The sequence below is a fragment of the Carcharodon carcharias genome, chromosome 8 (assembly GCF_017639515.1).
Source record: "Carcharodon carcharias isolate sCarCar2 chromosome 8, sCarCar2.pri, whole genome shotgun sequence".
NCBI classification, from domain to species: Eukaryota; Metazoa; Chordata; class Chondrichthyes; order Lamniformes; family Lamnidae; genus Carcharodon; species Carcharodon carcharias.
This window is the reverse complement of record NC_054474.1, coordinates 141,359,567-141,377,011: the sequence shown is the minus strand read 5'-3', so window position 1 is coordinate 141,377,011 and position 17,445 is coordinate 141,359,567. Positions and strand designations below refer to the sequence as shown.

The following is a 17,445-nucleotide window of genomic DNA, read 5'->3' as shown; positions in this document are numbered from 1 at the left end:
TTTTCTGTCCATTCTTTTAACTAGCCATAATAAATTTATTTTCCAAGTCAAAATCTATAGAAAATTTTATAAAAAATTTATAGGCAAAGTCCACAGCCTCAGAATGTCTCAAAGCATTTCACAACTAAGGAAGACATTTTAAATGTAGTCACTACATAGTAAGTATCTCTCTCTCTCTCTCTTTCTCTCTCTCTCTCTCTCTCTATATATATTTATATATATATATATATATAATATATATATATTTAATTCCTCAAGTGGCTATGCATCTACAAGCTTCTGGAGCAGTGCATTTCACGTTCTTCACATGAAGAAGATGTTCCTAGATTTGGTTTTAACCAGCTGAGCTGGAGTATTAAGATTCTGTTCTGTTCTATTATAGATAACTCATACCCTATCCAACCTGTCAATGACCTTCATTATTTTAATTATCTCCATGAGCGGTGTAGGGATTTGTGAGGAAGTGTAATTTTAAAAAATAGCACTGTTGTTTATAGGTTGACAGCACAGGTTCAACTGGCCAAGTGGGATACTCTTGTTTTTGGACTTTGACATCTGCTAGATCCAGTGACACCACAGCTCTCTGCATGAGATTTAAACCAAAGTAAAACTGGCATCACGTATAACAAATCAAAGTATACCAGGCAATTTGGTAGGCTAAAACAAAAACAGAATTACCTGGAAAAACTCAGCAGGTCTGGCAGCATCGGCGGAGAAGAAAAGAGTTGACATTTCGAGTCCTCATGACCCTTCGACAGAACTTGCGTTCGAGTTCAAGAAAGAGTTTTTTTTTCAACTCTTTCTTGGACTCGAACGCAAGTTCTGTCGAAGGGTCATGAGGACTCGAAACGTCAACTCTTTTCTTCTCCGCCGATGCTGCCAGACCTGCTGAGTTTTTCCAGGTAATTCTGTTTTTGTTTTGGATTTCCAGCATCCGCAGTTTTTTTGTTTTTATCTCTGTAATTTGGTAGGCTACCTCTCCCTTTACAGGTTTTGTCAAACTGCCCAGGGTGACATTTGATTTATAAATTAGAACCAGGAAAATATCAATCGTCCTGAAAAGGTGACACCTACACAGCCAGAAAACCAAAGTAGTCCTGGTTCAATAGACTTGTCAGACCACTTTAAGTAAGTGTTCATACAAAGAATCCAGTTTTAAATATTTCCTGCAATACTGATCTCTTTCTAAACAGCTTTTGAACAGCCGTAGCTTGGCAACAGGTTGAGATTTACGTAACAGTGTGACGAGGATTTAGCCAAATGTCTCCTGTGAGATTTGACAGACACAGCTTAATCCTAATCCAATTAGAACATTTCCTTTAAGACTAAGTAGTGGTAGAATTAATTTGTCTTTTTTTTTTAACTTGTTGGTGTTCAAATCTTGTGCATCATCAGAATTTATAAATTAGACGTGGCATATTGATGAGAAAAATGATTGAGATGACACTTTTTAGAATTAATCAAGTGCGATTAAAAATAACTTTCACAGAGATCAGGGAGCCCACAATTAGACTGTTGAAAACTAACCAGAGGATGCAGCCTCAAGCCCCTATGTGCTACACAACCACTGCTGACTATATATTTATGTTGGCAAAACATATTCTGTTGTTATTCAATCCCTCTTTATGCTCAGAGAAAGAACTGAGTTATTGGATTTCCCTTACTCTTTACGTGGTTGAATTATAAGGCTGGACTTCAAACTGGTGCAAAGTAATGGTGGCTATGTTGTCAGTATAATATATTAAGCAACATATAAGCCACACAGCTACAAAATTCAGTGTCTGCAGTTTTCAGCAAATGTTTGCACCAAAGTTATGTTAATTGGGAGACAGAGATGTGCAGCCATTTTGCAGCTATGGGGCAGTCGGTATTATAAAGTAAAAGTAAATTGACACTGCTCTGATTGCTGGGAACTCTGGAGTCTTTCCTCACTGAACACAGGTTCTTCTGGGGCCACTCAGCCCCGACCTCATTACAGCTTTGGTCCAAACATGAACAAAAGAGCTGAACTCAAGAGGGAGGTGAGATGGACTGCATTTGACAACAAGGTAGCATTTGATCGAGTGTGGCATCAAGGAGCCCTAGCAAAACTGGAGTCAATGGGAATCAGGGAGGAAAAATTTCCAGTGGTTGGTGTCAAACCTAGCATGAAGGAAGATGGTTGTGGTTGTTGGAGGTCAATCATCTCAACTCCAGGACATCACTGCGGGAGTTCCTCAGGGTAATGTCCTAGGACCAAGCATCTTCAAATTATTCATCAATGACCTTCCTTCCATCATAAGTTAAGATGTGGGAATGTTCACTGACGATTGCACAATGTTCAGCACCATTCACAACTGCTCAGATGCTGAAGCAGTCTATGTCCAAATGCAGCAAGATCCAGGCAACATTAAGACTTGGGCTGATAAGTGGCAAGTTACAAACATGCCACACAAGTGCCAGGCAAGAGAGAGTCTAACCATCTCCCTTTGACATTTAATGGCATTACCATTGCTGAACCCCCCACTATTAACAGCCTGGGGGTTACCATTGACCAGAAACGGAACTGAGCCAACCATATAAATACTGTGGCTACAAGAGAAGGATAGAGGCTGGAAATTTTGAACTGAGTAACTCAACTAACTCCCCAAAGCCTGTCCACAAGACACAAGTCAGGAGTGTGATGTAGTGCTCTCCACTTGCCTGGATAACTGCAGCTCCAAGAATATTCAAGAAGCTCGACACCATCTAGGACAAAGCAGCCAGCTTGATCAGCATGCCATCCACCACCCTCACTCCCTCCATCACCGATGCACAGTGGCAGTACTGTGTACCATACACAAAATGCACTGCCGCAACTCACCAAGGCTCTTTCAATAGCACCTTCCAAACCCACAATCTCTGCCACCTAAAAGAACAAAGGCAGCAGATGCATGGGAACATCCCCAACTGCAAGTTCCCCACCAAGTCACTTACCAGGCTAACTTGGAGCTATAGCACTGTTCTTTCACTGCCACTAGATCAAAATCCTGGATCTATCTTCCTAACAGCATTGTGGGTGTACCCAGACCGCAAGGACCTCAGCGTTTCAAGGCGGCCTCTCACCAACACCTTCTCAAGGGCAATTAGGAATGGCAACAAATGCTAGCCTAGCCAGTGATGCCCACATCCCAAGAGAAAAAAAACAGCCTAACTCTGCCAAACGGAAGAATTTTTGTTTTTGAATGTAGAAAATGATAAAATAAGGAAACAGTGATAATTGATGAGAAAATGTGCCTGTATTTCTTTACATTGGGGGCCTAGCTAGCTCAGTTGTCTATATTACTTGCATGTGGTTCAGATTAGTGCCAACATCATGCACTTGATTCATGTTCCGGCTGAGGTGTACTTGGGACCAGCCTCCTCTCTCTGACCCTGAGAGTGGAAGGCACTAACAAGCCACCATTGGCAAAAGCTGCCAAGAAAACATCTCAGGATAGAGGCATCAGCAGTCAAGGACCTGCCTTTGAGCAGAGCACACATGCTATACCATTACTGCATTAAGTCTTGCTCTTCTTTTCTTGTAAGTTTGGGCCATCAGTTTTATCCCTTTGCTCCAGGTGTAGCCTGTTCCATTGTTTGCAAGCCCTGTTAAGGCCTAGTGTCAGAAGTGGCTGGACTTTTCCCGGCCAGTGGCTTTGGAGTGTAGCTGCCTGAAGGTGGCACCCCGCAGCAGACCAGGAGGCCAACACTGCAGGCACACACTGAGGCCTTCCACAATGGTGATCCGATTGCCGATTATATTTTTTATTTAAAACTTTAGTAGGTTGGAGAGACGGCACCTCAAAATGGCAGCAGCACCCTTTTTCTCACTTCACTGACAAGGCAACTAGTTGCAGCCTGCATTGTAGTCCTGCCTGCCATCCATATTTGGACGGTGAGCCCACCTTTTGGCCACTAATTGGCCAATTCAGGAAAAATCCCAGCTGGATGTCTGTTCGCCACAGGGGTGGGCTTCATACCCCCATTTGTTCCTGAAACTCATAGGGAAAATCCTGCCACAACAGCTGCAATGTCATTCCATGGACACTTCTGGTTCCTCCATATTCCAATCATCCAGTAGGTCTGATCCTCCACTCACGACGAGTTAGTTCACTTTGGCTGAGCATCCCCAGACCACGGAATGTAAAATTCAATTGTTCTCTCCAGAAAGTTTGAATGTATGGACTAGGCTTGGTCGATGAGGATCTTACTCCAGTTCAAAGCCCTGCTGACATCCACTGGCAAATCACCAGAGGAAGGCTGGCACTTGTGGAGTTGAAACCTATCAAGAGTCGGCACTTTCATAAAAGATGGAGAAGCAGTTTGGAAAATACATTTTTCAGTAATATATGACCGTGCTGTCTTTAGATATTAGCTGAGAGCAGAGGAAAGAAGAATTCAGTGAATTACAGATAATCGTTTTACTAACTGTTGAATTTTTGATTCCTGTCACAGCCTGGCTTATTGGAGCCAACCTCAATGTTGGTGAGAGTCCCTAAAAGTGCACCCACTCTGGGCATTGCCATCGAAGGAGGAGCTAACACTCGCCAGCCACTACCCCGAATAGTTACCATACAGGTAAATTATTAGACAGAGAGTGCTGCCAAGTTGACATTTTACTATTTATGATGTTATATATAGCCCTCAGCAAGGAACCACAGAACAGGATATATAAAGCAACCCTGAATTTCATTCAATAAAACAAAACCCTAGGGATGGATGGTGCAATAAACTAGAGCATTATTCTGTAAAATCTGGCATTTGTGCTTGACCCTAGGCCAACCAAATGCAAAGTTAACCTTCTTGTCATTATATTCAATGAAGTCTGGATCATCTTAACCACTCCTGAGTAGTGCATGCTCCCAATATGCTCATCAGTTCTGCACGACTTTGTACTAATTTTACAAGCTCAGTAAAGGAAACCACATGGATGCAGTCACATTGCAGCAGTTTGGTGTGCTTCTGAGGTTAGAACTGATACATATATTGGGCCCGATTTTAACTCTATGCAAGTGGATGATGACTGAATGGGTTAAAATTCAGGACTACTTGGATAGAGCAGAGAGGGCTTTACTCAGCGTCTGTCTGAACTATACGAGACCTGGAAGTGCTTAATGTTTACTACCAGATACCAGAAGAATGGTTACAAATGAACACACCAGTTTCTCCCTATGATGGAGATCTAAAGTATTTTGATTCTGATTATTTGGTGCAAAAAGGTTTTCAGAACTTATCCAACTAAAGCAAGCAAATCTGGATCAAAGATTGCCATGGAACTCAAATACATATCTTTCAGTTACAAACATTGACTTTACGGTATAGTATTTATCGAACTGCATGGGCAGGGTGGTGGGGGAGTGGCGGTGATGGGTGATGCTATTTGTGTTATCTTAGTCTTTTTATTCTGTTAGCAACATCTTCTGCCATTTAAAGGAACTTCTTTACAAAAAAGACATACTGCGTTAAGAGTTTAGTAGTTTCTTTAAAGGACAAATTTGTGACTTCCCCATTAGACAAAGATTGCATATCAATGAACTTGCCTGAATAATGTATCCCTGCCTTATTTTCCAGAGAGGAGGATCAGCACATAATTGTGGGAAGTTGAAAGTTGGCCATGTGATTTTGGAGGTCAATGGGATTCCGCTTTGTGGAAAAGAACACAAAGAAGCTGCAAGAAGAATAGCAGAAGCATTTAAAACCAAAGAGACAGATTACATTGATTTCCTGGTAACAGAATTCAATGTAGCACTTTAGGAAACACTGCTGAAGAACATTGCTCCTAACGAACTTATCTTCAAAAAAACTAAGATAATGTACCCTCATTAAAACCCCAGGCTTTAACAACAGACACAAAGAAATAATATGAGTCTCCAGATAAAGTATTTATACCATTTTTCCTTGAGGAGCTCATGCTGTCTGGTGGCTGGAGTAGTTCTACTCAGTAGAATCCACAATGAGAAGAAAATGTAACTCTGTGCATGTGCGGAATCCAGTTTTGAGGTTTCAATTTTTCCATTTGGTTTCAGTTTTCTGAATGATGCCTGTGTATAACAAGTAAGATATGTACCTTTTTCTAAAAAAAAATTAGTTAATAATGCAGTGATTCTCCTAATTAACCTGAATCAGGAATAGTGTTACAGACTGTAATACTATCTTAGGAGACCAACATGTTCATTTTCACTGCACACTACAATTTGGAACTACTCCAAGCATAGAGACTTTGAGACGGCCTCAGAGAGGGCTGGGTGAAGATTGTGTTTTTCTGTGGCTTCTTTCCAGCATTGTTCTTCCCTCACTCTACTACTATGGTGGCAGAAGAGGTGACTGGTTGGTGGTGTAGGGGTTGGAGGGAATTCACCAGGTTTATTTGATGAGTTGTCTGCACTCGGATGTCCTGTTTGCACTACCACTCTCAAAGTGCAAAAGGTCTCTTAAACAATAGTTTCAGAGAGTTTCTAGGGTTGCCAACTGTCCAGGAATGCCCAGGAATTAAAGATGAATTTCCTGGAGACTATTGCAAACACTGGAGAAACATGATGGCACCATTGTTTTTTTTTTTCTTTCATTTTCTTTTAATACTTTTGCTTCTTAATTATAAAATGATTGCAGATGGTTGGGGGGGAGGGGCAATTGGCTGTGTGAGATCATGTGATAAAACCTCCCAACCCAAGGTGGAAACCCTGATTCCCATAGCAACCTCAATTTGTTTCTTCTAAAATTTATGAAAATTAGAAGGGGAGGACGTTTCTGTCAAATATTCTCAAACGCAAAAGTCAGTTGTGCATTGAAGTAACAGCGGTACAATGAATCAGGTTGGTTCTCTAAGGTTGTGTATCACTGTCACATCTGAATGGAGGCACAGAGTCAGGATGTACATCAATACAAAGGCAGTGGGTTAACGAAGAAGGATACCAAAGGCACTAATGTCCTAAACAGTGAAACACACAACACCCTCCAATTTGAGTTCCTGAAGTTGCAGTATAAATCCAGCCTTACAACCCTCTTATGTGGCAACAGTCAGATTTCCTAGGCAATGTATAGCTCCAGTGGCAGAAGAGATTTCTTGCTTACAGGCATTAAAATCTTTTGAAGGAAAACACTCATACAAGCACAGGTCACACCCAGTACAATATCTGCAGGCTCTGTTTCAACTTGTGGTTTAAAGCACTGTTAGTTTAGCCCTAAATGTAAAAATATGGGGGGGGGGGGGGGTGGATTTCTCCTGTTCACTGCATATGGCACAATCATAAATCTATTCTTTATCTCTTGCTAATCCTTCGAGGCGAAGATGACCACGTGCATCTGGGGTGTTTGGAATGCTGGGTATGTAGGTGACTGTTAAAGCTGATATGTATCCGGAAGGTTCTGCTGCAAATAGGACCATGTATATTTACAGGTGTGCTATAATTAACAAACATGGAAACCTGCCCAGTTTCTACACATGCTTATTTTCTTTTTCTTTTTTGGGATGTGGGCTTCCTTGGCAAGGCCAACATCTGTTGCCCATCCCTAATTGCCCTTGAACTGAGTGGCTTGCTCAGCCATTTCAGAGGGCAGTTAAGACTCACCCACATTGCAGTGGGTCTGGAGTCACATGTAGGTCAGTAGGATGGCAGATTTCCTACCCTAATGGATATCGATGAACCAGATGGGTTTTGACAATCAATGTTAATTTTCATGGTCACTGTGACTAGCTTTCAATTCCATATTTTACTAATTGAATTTAAATTCTACCAGCTGCTACTGTAGTGGGATTGAAACCCATGTTCCCTGGGCATTTGCCTGGGCTTCTTGATTAATAGCCCAATGATAGTACCACTATGCCACCATCTCCCCCTAAGGTGTGATCAAACACCCATTACATCTACATGTAGGGAAATACATGTCCTCATTAGCTTAGCAAGTTTAAAAAGCCCACTTCTTCACTCCATTCTCCATATTCACCAAGGTCAATTTGGATTAAAGCAGCAATGATGCTGATTGAGAAATCCTGGGGTCTGTGAGTGGATTCTTTGTTAACCGAGTTTGGGCAAAGTGGGTTGTGCACTGTCTGTATGCTGTGACACATAGTAAAGTATGTTAAGGGGGAGTCCAGTATATTCTTCAGCCTCTCAAAGTTAATCCTAAAGAAGTTGTTCACTGCACATTGGGAATCACTTTAATAGTTTATGCCCCCTCCTTTGTGACTTGACTCAAACATTGTGCATTGCTGTTAACAAAGTACATTATTAGTTTCTGACATAATTCTGTTTGTGCCATGTAGTGTGAGCATAATTATACAATGAATTCAAATCCCAACCCATGTGTTGATATATTCCTCAGGTTGAATTAAAGGGATATGGGGAGCAAGTGGGACTTCAGCCATGATCGTGTTGAATCGCAGAGCAGGCTCAATGGGCCATACAGCCTATTCATGCTCCTATTTCTTATTTTCTTATGTTCGTGTACCCAAGCTGGGTAAATTTGAATGTCAGATGACACCTGGTGGCTACTCCAATAAAATGCAGTTGGAAGTTAATAAAAGTGGTAAGGCTGAAAGGGCCTTCAGGCTGCAGCAGGTAAATGACCACAGTGATGGGCAATCTGCTTCCAGAGCTCAGTTTCAAATAGTGCAGATAATGAAATTCTAAGATTGGAAAGCTTATCACCCAACTGAATGCTCTCATTACAAGGGGGCATATGGAGGAAACACCAGATATTCATCATTTGGGTTTCAGTTGTTTTTTTCCCTTTGAATGCTCTATTAAATTGTTAAATAGTGCTGTAGGGGTGACATTTCTGCAGCAGCAGCGTTGTAAGTTAAATGATATCGCCTTTGGTAATAGGTGCCCATATCACTGTATTGGACCTATGAAATTGGAGCAGGATTAGGACATAAGGTCCCTCAGGTCAACTCCACCATTCAATAAGTTCGTGGCTAACCTTTGGTCTCAAACTTTATTTTCTCACCGCATCCCTCTATCCCTCGATTGTCTTAGACTCCAAAATCTATTCATCTCAGACTTAAATGTACCCAATGACTAAGCATCCACAACCAGCCAGGGTAGAAAATTCTGAAGTTCACAAGCCTCTAAGTGAATAAATTTCTCTTCATCTCAGTCCTAAATGGCTAACCCCTTATCCTGAGACTATGAGCCCATAGTTAAAGGCTTACCTGCCAGGGGAATCAGCCACTCAGTATCGACCCTGTCAATCCCTCTCAAGCTCTTATGTCTCAATGAGATCGCCTCCCATCCTTCTCAATTTCAGAGAGTATAGGTCCCATTTACTCAATCTCTTTTCAAAGTAAGGCAAGCAGGAATTAAGTTGTGGGTTATGGAATCATATAATGATGCAGCACATAAGGAGGTCATTCAGCCCATTGTGTTTGTACTGACTCTTTGAAAGAGCTATCCAAATTGACCCACTCTCCTGCCCTTTCCCCACTGTCCTGCAAATTTGCCCCTTCAAGTATTTATTGAAATATCTTGAAAACAGCTAATCATATGTAGGTTTGTTTTTTGTTATTCGTTTGATGTGGAATCTGTCTCTCAATATAAAAGGGAAGTGTTTCCAGATTATTTGGTACTATTGCAGAGCAGCTTCTATAAGCAGTATAAGTAAGCCATAAATGCCAGAGTGTTCATTCACATGCAAGCGAGCTTGTTCCCGTGTTCCCATATAAATGTTCTTGAGGTCTCACATTAGCTGCTCATATATTATGCTACTGGACCTCAGTTTTCTTATCTCAGCTGCAGCCATAGACCCAGTAGATCTCCAAGTCTACCACCAGGATAATGGATTATGATATGGCTTTCAAATTGTAAATACTGAGAGCTAGCTGAAGGCTGCAGGTTTCTTGGAAAGTCAAATGGTACTAACATGAAATTGCTCTTAGTTACACAGGAATAGAGCTCATAGGTGTTACTATGATAACCAATAAATTTTTCTGTTTGCAACAAAGAGAAATCTTTTGTTGCCACGACAAGTTTTGTGTTATACCTTTATGTTTTATGTTCTATGAATGTACAAGCACATTATATTTGAGAATAAGATGAACCCTGCCTCTCACTTTGAAGAGCAAAAACCAGTGCAATCTAATGCATCACCCCTGGATATCTACATTTGACCCCAAAAATGCCCATTGACCTTTTTCAGGGGAGGAATAGTGTTGGCATTGTAAAAACACAAGTTTAGTCCACTGGCTCTCCCGTCTGAAGGATGAATAAATAAAGCAAGAGTTTATGACTTGGAGGGAAACCATGTCAAAACTAAGGCATTACCATACAATCTTCTACAAATGTGACTTGTAACATCCTTACACTTTCCTTCTGATGATACATACAGGAATTTTGAATGGATGCTGCACACGATTTTCCAACCATCAATTTAAAAGATTCCCAAACAACATAATCTAAAAATGACCCCTCAGATTTATTTGCGAGACACACAGCAAGCGTGCATCCAGAAGTGTTCTGCATTGTTGAAACTAAAATGTTTGCAGCTTAATTTGTGCTTCAATTAAAGCAATGGGACCCAATTAGAACAGCATTTCACTATCTGCAATCTCTATTTGAAATTGTGAAACCTACTTTTCCTATCATCCTTCAAATGGAAACATCCCACTATTCCCCATTAGGAATCATTTCCATTTGGAGGAGATAAATTGGAGGGGCAGGGGAATTTGGTAGAGGAGAAATAAATAAACTTTATTCATGGTATTGCCTTCTTAAGAATAGTTGCTTTACTTCAAAGCAATTTATGTGTGAAGTAATTTGGGACAATTTTGAAAGACATGATACTGTGCTTTAGAAATACAAACCTTTCATACTGATATGAATGGGAAAGTATATATTGTCATACAAACCTAAATATTACAGAAGCAACTGTATAAACTCCTTACCATCGTCTTTCATGGTCTTTTGGTTAGAGACAGATCATTTCAAGGTAAGCTACAGAACATTTCAGATTTTCTACTTATTTAAAGCATGTTTCCCTAGTTATTCCAAGTTGGGAAATGAAGGTTCTTTCTCCCTGGAAGGCATTGTCTTATGCTGAGATATGGTTCTTTGGACATCCCTTCCCCACAACCCCAAACCACCCCCACCCTTCACCATCTTGCCCGAGTTACATTTGAACCCTGACAGTGTGAACAGGCTACTTAACCACAAAGGGGACGTCGATGTTGACTCGCTGCATGTCCAGGCATGTGCCCATTTCACCAGGGATCATTGGATGATCAGGAAATGTAACCTTGACCTTTCTTCCTTCTTCCTAGCAAATGGGGCAAATTGCGACCCTTCTACGATTACCCCGGTTCAGTTCAGCTAGTTCAAATCAAGCCTGAGACTGTCTTGTGATTTAATTCCACACAAGGTATCAAAGTGGGGTGGTGGTTGTGAGCAGTGAGCAGAGGAGAGCACACTATAAATAGTTTTGTCAATTGGTCTGTAATATGATCACTAAAGACTGCATCACACTACCTAGGAGACTGTTACAGCTGTTCAAGTATTTGAAAGAACACAGTTTTTTCCCACCTCTACTTACTGTTTGACTGATTTTTTTGATTCCTGTATTCTTTTTCTGTGAGGTGTAACTTGTCGATTTATTCAGTGCCAGGATTGTGCAGTAAGTGCTCTGCTATCAGTTTCCCTTCATCACTGCCACACTGTGCGTCAACAGGGTGACTTTTTTTTTGTAAATGGATTTGATTATAGTCAGACTAATTATTATGGCACTGTGTACTCACATGAACAAATGTCTATGTTGTTTGTACAGTTTATTATATAGCTTTGTAAATGGCTTTTAATGTCATTATTGTATTTGTACAGGATTAGTGCTTTTCATTTTCCAATAAATCAAATAGAATACCAGCACAACCCTTTCTAAAATGTCTGTTGTGATGAATCGAAGTTGCAGTTATTAAAGATGGGAATTCTATGAGCTAATATTCCTTCACCTCTGGAGCATGTCCAGTTTTTTGTCCAGTTTAGGCTAATGGGATGATAATCTTTTATTTCTGCTGGCTATTCAAACTCCTGACTGAAGAGAGTTCAGCCATCACAACCCAATCCCAATAGGTCTGGGTACACAGTGTGCAAAATTGCAAAATGACAATGTATTATATAATAGTCCATGTTTGTAGTTGGGGCTAAGGTATAATGGCTTGGATTTTGTTTTACTAATGAGGGCAAGGCTGTCAATAATCACTTTATTTCAGGGTAAAACTGACAGCAACTCCTGGCATCCACACCTGTGTAATCAAACATGGAACTCCACAGAGATCTGCTCAGTCTACACTGTCTCCACCAATGAAATCTGCAAGGACATCACAGTAATGGTGTAAATGTGGGGTAATAAGTTAGTGAAAAAGTTAGTGCTAGTGCAATCAGGAATAAATTGTTAATGACATGATAAATAATAATTATTGATGAACAACAGCTTTGGCCCTGAAAAATTAATAAGCGTGGAGTTTCATTCCCTCAGAAGAAAGTTAATGTTGCAGATTTAAAACTTTTTTTTAGTTTTTTTACTTTTCTCACAGGCCTCTTCCTTAATCCCTTGTGCACATCTCAGTCTTATTTTGCTCCCTATACAATGATTTAAATATACTTCTTGCTTTCTACTTCCTGCTTTGCAGTCTGCATGTCTGAGTGAGGATTCATCAGTCTGATTGGTTGAAGACCCGCCTTGTTGCTTTTCCTGCTCAGACACCACATATCCCCTGTAGAGGGCATGGCACTATGTCAGACACCAGATTACTGGAAATCTCTGCTGACAAACCCACAGAAAGTTTCTAGCAACTGTTTGCGAGGTGAAAAGCAAAGGACATTGCTTTGCCACTCCCTGTAAAATCTGGGCCATTATTGCGCAGAGCAATGGGACACTTAACTCTACTTGTAAGGTGTGCAGTATCTGCCTTGGAAATGTTTAATATTTAGTACTGAGTGAAGGATTTTGCAAATGTATCAGATCCAGATTGACATTCTTTACCTAGTTTAACACAAAAAATATAAATTAAAAGAAACTTATTTTACTAAGTAATATCTGCTTAGTGCATAAATGCGAAAGCCACTCCAACCTGCCTGGTGCACAATGAGTGAGTAAAGCAAAACCACAGGTTGCAAGTGAGAATGTTTGGAACAAATGATATCTGCCCAAGCTATTGGTTTGTATCAGTGTTTCACTCCATCAACTGCAGTGCAAACGTGTTATTTCTCATAAGAATCTGTTTTGCTTCAACAACCAGGTCTTACTTTTACTGCACTTTCAGTGCAAATCTTGGAATCAAGCCATGCAAACTCAGTATTTGCTATAGAAACTGTCAAAGCATGCACTTCAGCAAATAATTGTTTTCAAAAAAATTTCACTGAAGATTTACAAGAAGGATGCAGATGAGGAGGATTGTTTGAACCATCAAACTCGTTCACCTGGTGAGGTCCAACAGCCCTCCATTCCCCGTCAAACACTTAATTATTTCTTAAATAATTTTTAGACTTTTGCTTCCACAATTCTGCGTTGAAACCTCTGACATGCAGTTCTTTTTTTTTACATTCATTGGCCAGAATCTTTCCCTCATCGGGCAGGCTCAGCGGGAGCGGGTGGGGGCGGTTGGGAAGCTGACCAAGATCGGCTCTGCGCCGCGATTTTAAGTGGGCGGGCCTTCCCCTGCGTGGGTTGCGAGCGGCAGCACTGAGCGCTACCTGTGCAGGCAGGGGGGGAGGAGGCAGAGCCGGGCCTAGCGCGCAATTCACGCATCGGTGCTTAAATCTCCCTGAGGCAGCTCCGTGCTTCAGGAAGATTGAAGTGTGTTTTTAAAAAATTAATAAGTGCAATGAAAGTTTAATGAAACATGTCCTCTCTTGTGACTGTGAAACATGAGATGGGACATGTTTTGAATTTCAAAGTAAACGTTTAATTTGTATTAGCTTTAGGAAACCTCATCCCACTTGTGGATGAGATTTCCCCCAAAAATGTAAAGGCCGCTTGGTGTTTTCGCCTGCCCGCCAACCGTTAGATTGGACGGGCAGCATAAATTTCAAGTTAATTAGCTTGTTAATGGCCTTAATAGGCCTTTCAATTATCAGCGGGTGCCCAGCCAACTCTGGCACGTGCCCGCCGAACGAAATATTGTACGAGTGCGTGATGACGTCAGGACGCACGCCCAACATCATCGTGCGTCATTTTCCGCTCGTGCTTATCGAGCACGCCCGCACACCAAACATAAACTTCTGGCCATTAACTTAAATTGGTGCTCACAAGTTCTACTCTTTCCATTTATCTTAGGATTCTTTTATTGGAAATTTGAGTGAAAGTAATAATTACAGGTGATAAATAATATTATGTAAGAACACAAGCAGTCAGACGTCAGTTTATAGCTGCCAGAACAAGCTGTGATAAATGCAGTCAGTGACAAAGTCAACCACATAGCCTTCTTAAATGCCAAAAGAACCAGTTAAACGGCTTTTATAAATATATCCTTTACCCAATGCCCCAATATGTGGTTGGTGATGAGGTGTCTTGCTGCAATCACACGTAATTAAATCTGCCCCCTAGTGTCATTTTGAGATGATTAATCTTTTACTAGCATTGCTACCTTGTTCAGATCCCTCGGAAACTTATGGTGGAGTGCTTGTAATTTGTATGTTGTGCTGGTAAAGTTTTATTTCACATCTGGCTGGAATCAAATAATTTCCATCTTGATATGCAGTGCACGCTGACAGCTCTCTCTGCTGGTTGCAAGATTCACAGAACATCTGTCAGTGAATGCATCAAAATCCACCAAGGATGATTCACCAGCTTACTATAGAAATACCATCCAATCATACTTTTTTGATCAATTCTTGATTAACAACTGAAATCAGCGAATTGTCCTTTTCTAGAAGTGGGGGAGAATGATTCCCGGCACTGTGTGATGTCCATCTTCAGTAAGTTTTGCAGAGGTGATATCTTATTCCGATTATAAGAAATCTGTCAAAGCAGGGTCTTTCCAGAAACCTGCTCAAAACAATCCCAATCTGCTTTTTGCTTACCCATTAGCAGATTTCACTTTCAGTTTCATTTAATTAAAGGACCTTATTTATAAAAAGAGCTATCAGACAGGCTCTCTGCTGTGACTATTTAAGGCTGATTTTTTTCTCACCTGTGATATTGATATGCATGTTGCTGCACAAACTGCCTTTCCATGTGGGTAGGCATTGCTTTAATTAGCATAATAATTGACTGAGACTGTAAAACTGTAACTGAGCTTTGCATGAATATTGGAGCACTTCCTCGGTGGGCACTACACACAGACCAAAAGATTATTTGTTCAAAGTCCAGTCGAATAATATTGACAAATTAGTTTCTTTGGATAATCAAAAATAATTAGTCAGGAAAACTGACATTTTAATTTCTACCTTTATACAATTTAATATATTACGCATGGAATTGAATGGAGTTCTTTAGAATGTTGGCTTGGTAATTTTACACTTAAGCAGCCTAACGTTTGATCTCACCTGCCTTTATTACCTAGGTATAATCAGGAAAGTATGTCAGATGACTAAATGGAAGTGTGTCCTATCACTAGATGAAATGCCAGCATTAGAAGTGTACCTTCTGTTTTGCTAACCAATAAACTGTAACAATGGTGGGTGTGCATCCTGCAATTCAGACTATCCCAACAGCAGAACAGAAGGAAGCAATGGAGAAAATGAAAGAAGATATTTATATATTGAATCTTATTAGAAAATGTTGATTATGTCTTAATCTGCATATTACTGGACCATGTAGATAGGCCATAGAAGGATCTGATGAACATTTAATTCGCCCATAGACCCAAAACAAAGGGATGTGCAAGACATCCTCTGCCTGTTGCTCTCCCAATGAGCTTCAAAATGTGAGGACATTGATGGATGCGTTCTAATCAATAGCAGCAATGATGCTAGCTTTCATCCCATCTACTGGCAATCATTCTGAATGTTCCAGCATGTTTCATACTGAGATTAGCAATCGGCAGACCCCCTACCCCACCTACCCTACCCAGCAATCGTCCACCACCCCATCAATTGAACTAATTAGGCCTAACGCTTGCACTCAGACTCTCACTACAGATAGAAAATTGTCAATAAATAAAATGAAACAGACTAGACATGCCTGTAGTATTACGTGGAAAACAGATGTGTGCAATTGTTTTCGGACAAGTAATAAATTACAAAAAAGTGATTTAGTTTACTCCTACATTACACACCAGTCTGTCTGTAATTCATACTGCTGGCAAAGGTGCATGCATGTTAACAATTATGTTCAAAGTTAAGGAATGTTACTGATCAAATTGGTCTATTCAAGTGCATTTCCTTCTACTTTAACACCAATGCTGTGTTCTCAGAGTAAAATTTTAACAAGGTTAAGCTAAAGCTCACTTTAATCTGACTCATTTCAAAACTCTCTCATTCTGCATTTTCCCATTCTAATCAAACATGAAACATTCTATTTTGATCCTAACATGTGACTAGTTTTCCTAGTTTTATAGGAACAATGAGCTGGATTAGACACGGCTTCTGTTATAGTAAAGGTACATTAATAAATTGAATATATAAAAACTCCAGGTTAAGAAGAAAATCCCTCCATTTTATAGTGACCTCCAGGCAGGTGGGAGCTGTGCAAGGCCCTGTTCCTGTCACAGTAATTCAAACTTAAAATATTCATTTATTTATAACAATATGGTCTTCTTAAGAATTCTGCTCCAAACGGTGGATAGGAACTGCAGCATCTTAAAAGCCATGGATCTCAATAGATTACAGTATGTGGATTACAGAGTGGATTTGACATCTGGATATCCCACAGACAGCCAATTAAAGAGCTTCTTTGTACATAGCAGCTACAAAAATAGTACAGCTGGAACAATTAACTCATTGATAGATAATACTCATCAATGCCAAGTAAAAATGCACACATGGTGATTAAGAATCTGCCCAATGTTACACAGCATTAGTTCTTTCACTGGAATTTGTTAAATCCCAAACTCAATATGTCTGTTAGTCTCTGCCACACTAAACCCATGCTGAGTGAAATAATGGCCGATCTCTCAAGCATTTATTTAGATGAAAGGCAAACTGTCATCTTGCTGGAGATGCAAATAATTGTGATAATGCCTTAGACCAAGAGACTGGACCATTACAATTTGACCCACATAACTGTGAGTGACAGAACTGCCAAACATATTCTTGGATCATTGCTAAATCTAGCAAAGTAAGAACTCCTGTGCAGTCTGTATTCAAATCAATCTAGGGTTACATATTATGTAGGTAGAAGACAACTGACTACACATATTTTAGTGCACAATAACAATACAGGCAAATAAATTATTTTTATTTCAATAAATTTCTACATCATGTGTTGTTGGATATTGCCCTGTATCAGAGATTTATGAGTACTGCTAAGTTATTTGACCTCAGAGGGCATCGCAGACATGGCCAAACATGTTCT

At 40.3% G+C, this 17,445-nt stretch overlaps 1 protein-coding gene across 1 annotated transcript in view; it reads left to right on the top strand.

Moving 5' to 3' along the window:
• whrna (whirlin a) overlaps nucleotides 1–6,472 on the top strand; it is a 204,515-nt gene extending 198,043 nt beyond the window's left edge. The window contains exons 14-15 of the mRNA XM_041193961.1: nucleotides 4,456–4,578; nucleotides 5,572–6,472. Coding sequence (XP_041049895.1) covers nucleotides 4,456–4,578; nucleotides 5,572–5,754 — 306 coding nt within the window. The 3' untranslated portion in view covers nucleotides 5,755–6,472. The remainder of the gene's footprint in view (nucleotides 1–4,455; nucleotides 4,579–5,571) is intronic.
• Nucleotides 6,473–17,445: the final 10,973 nt, after the last annotated feature.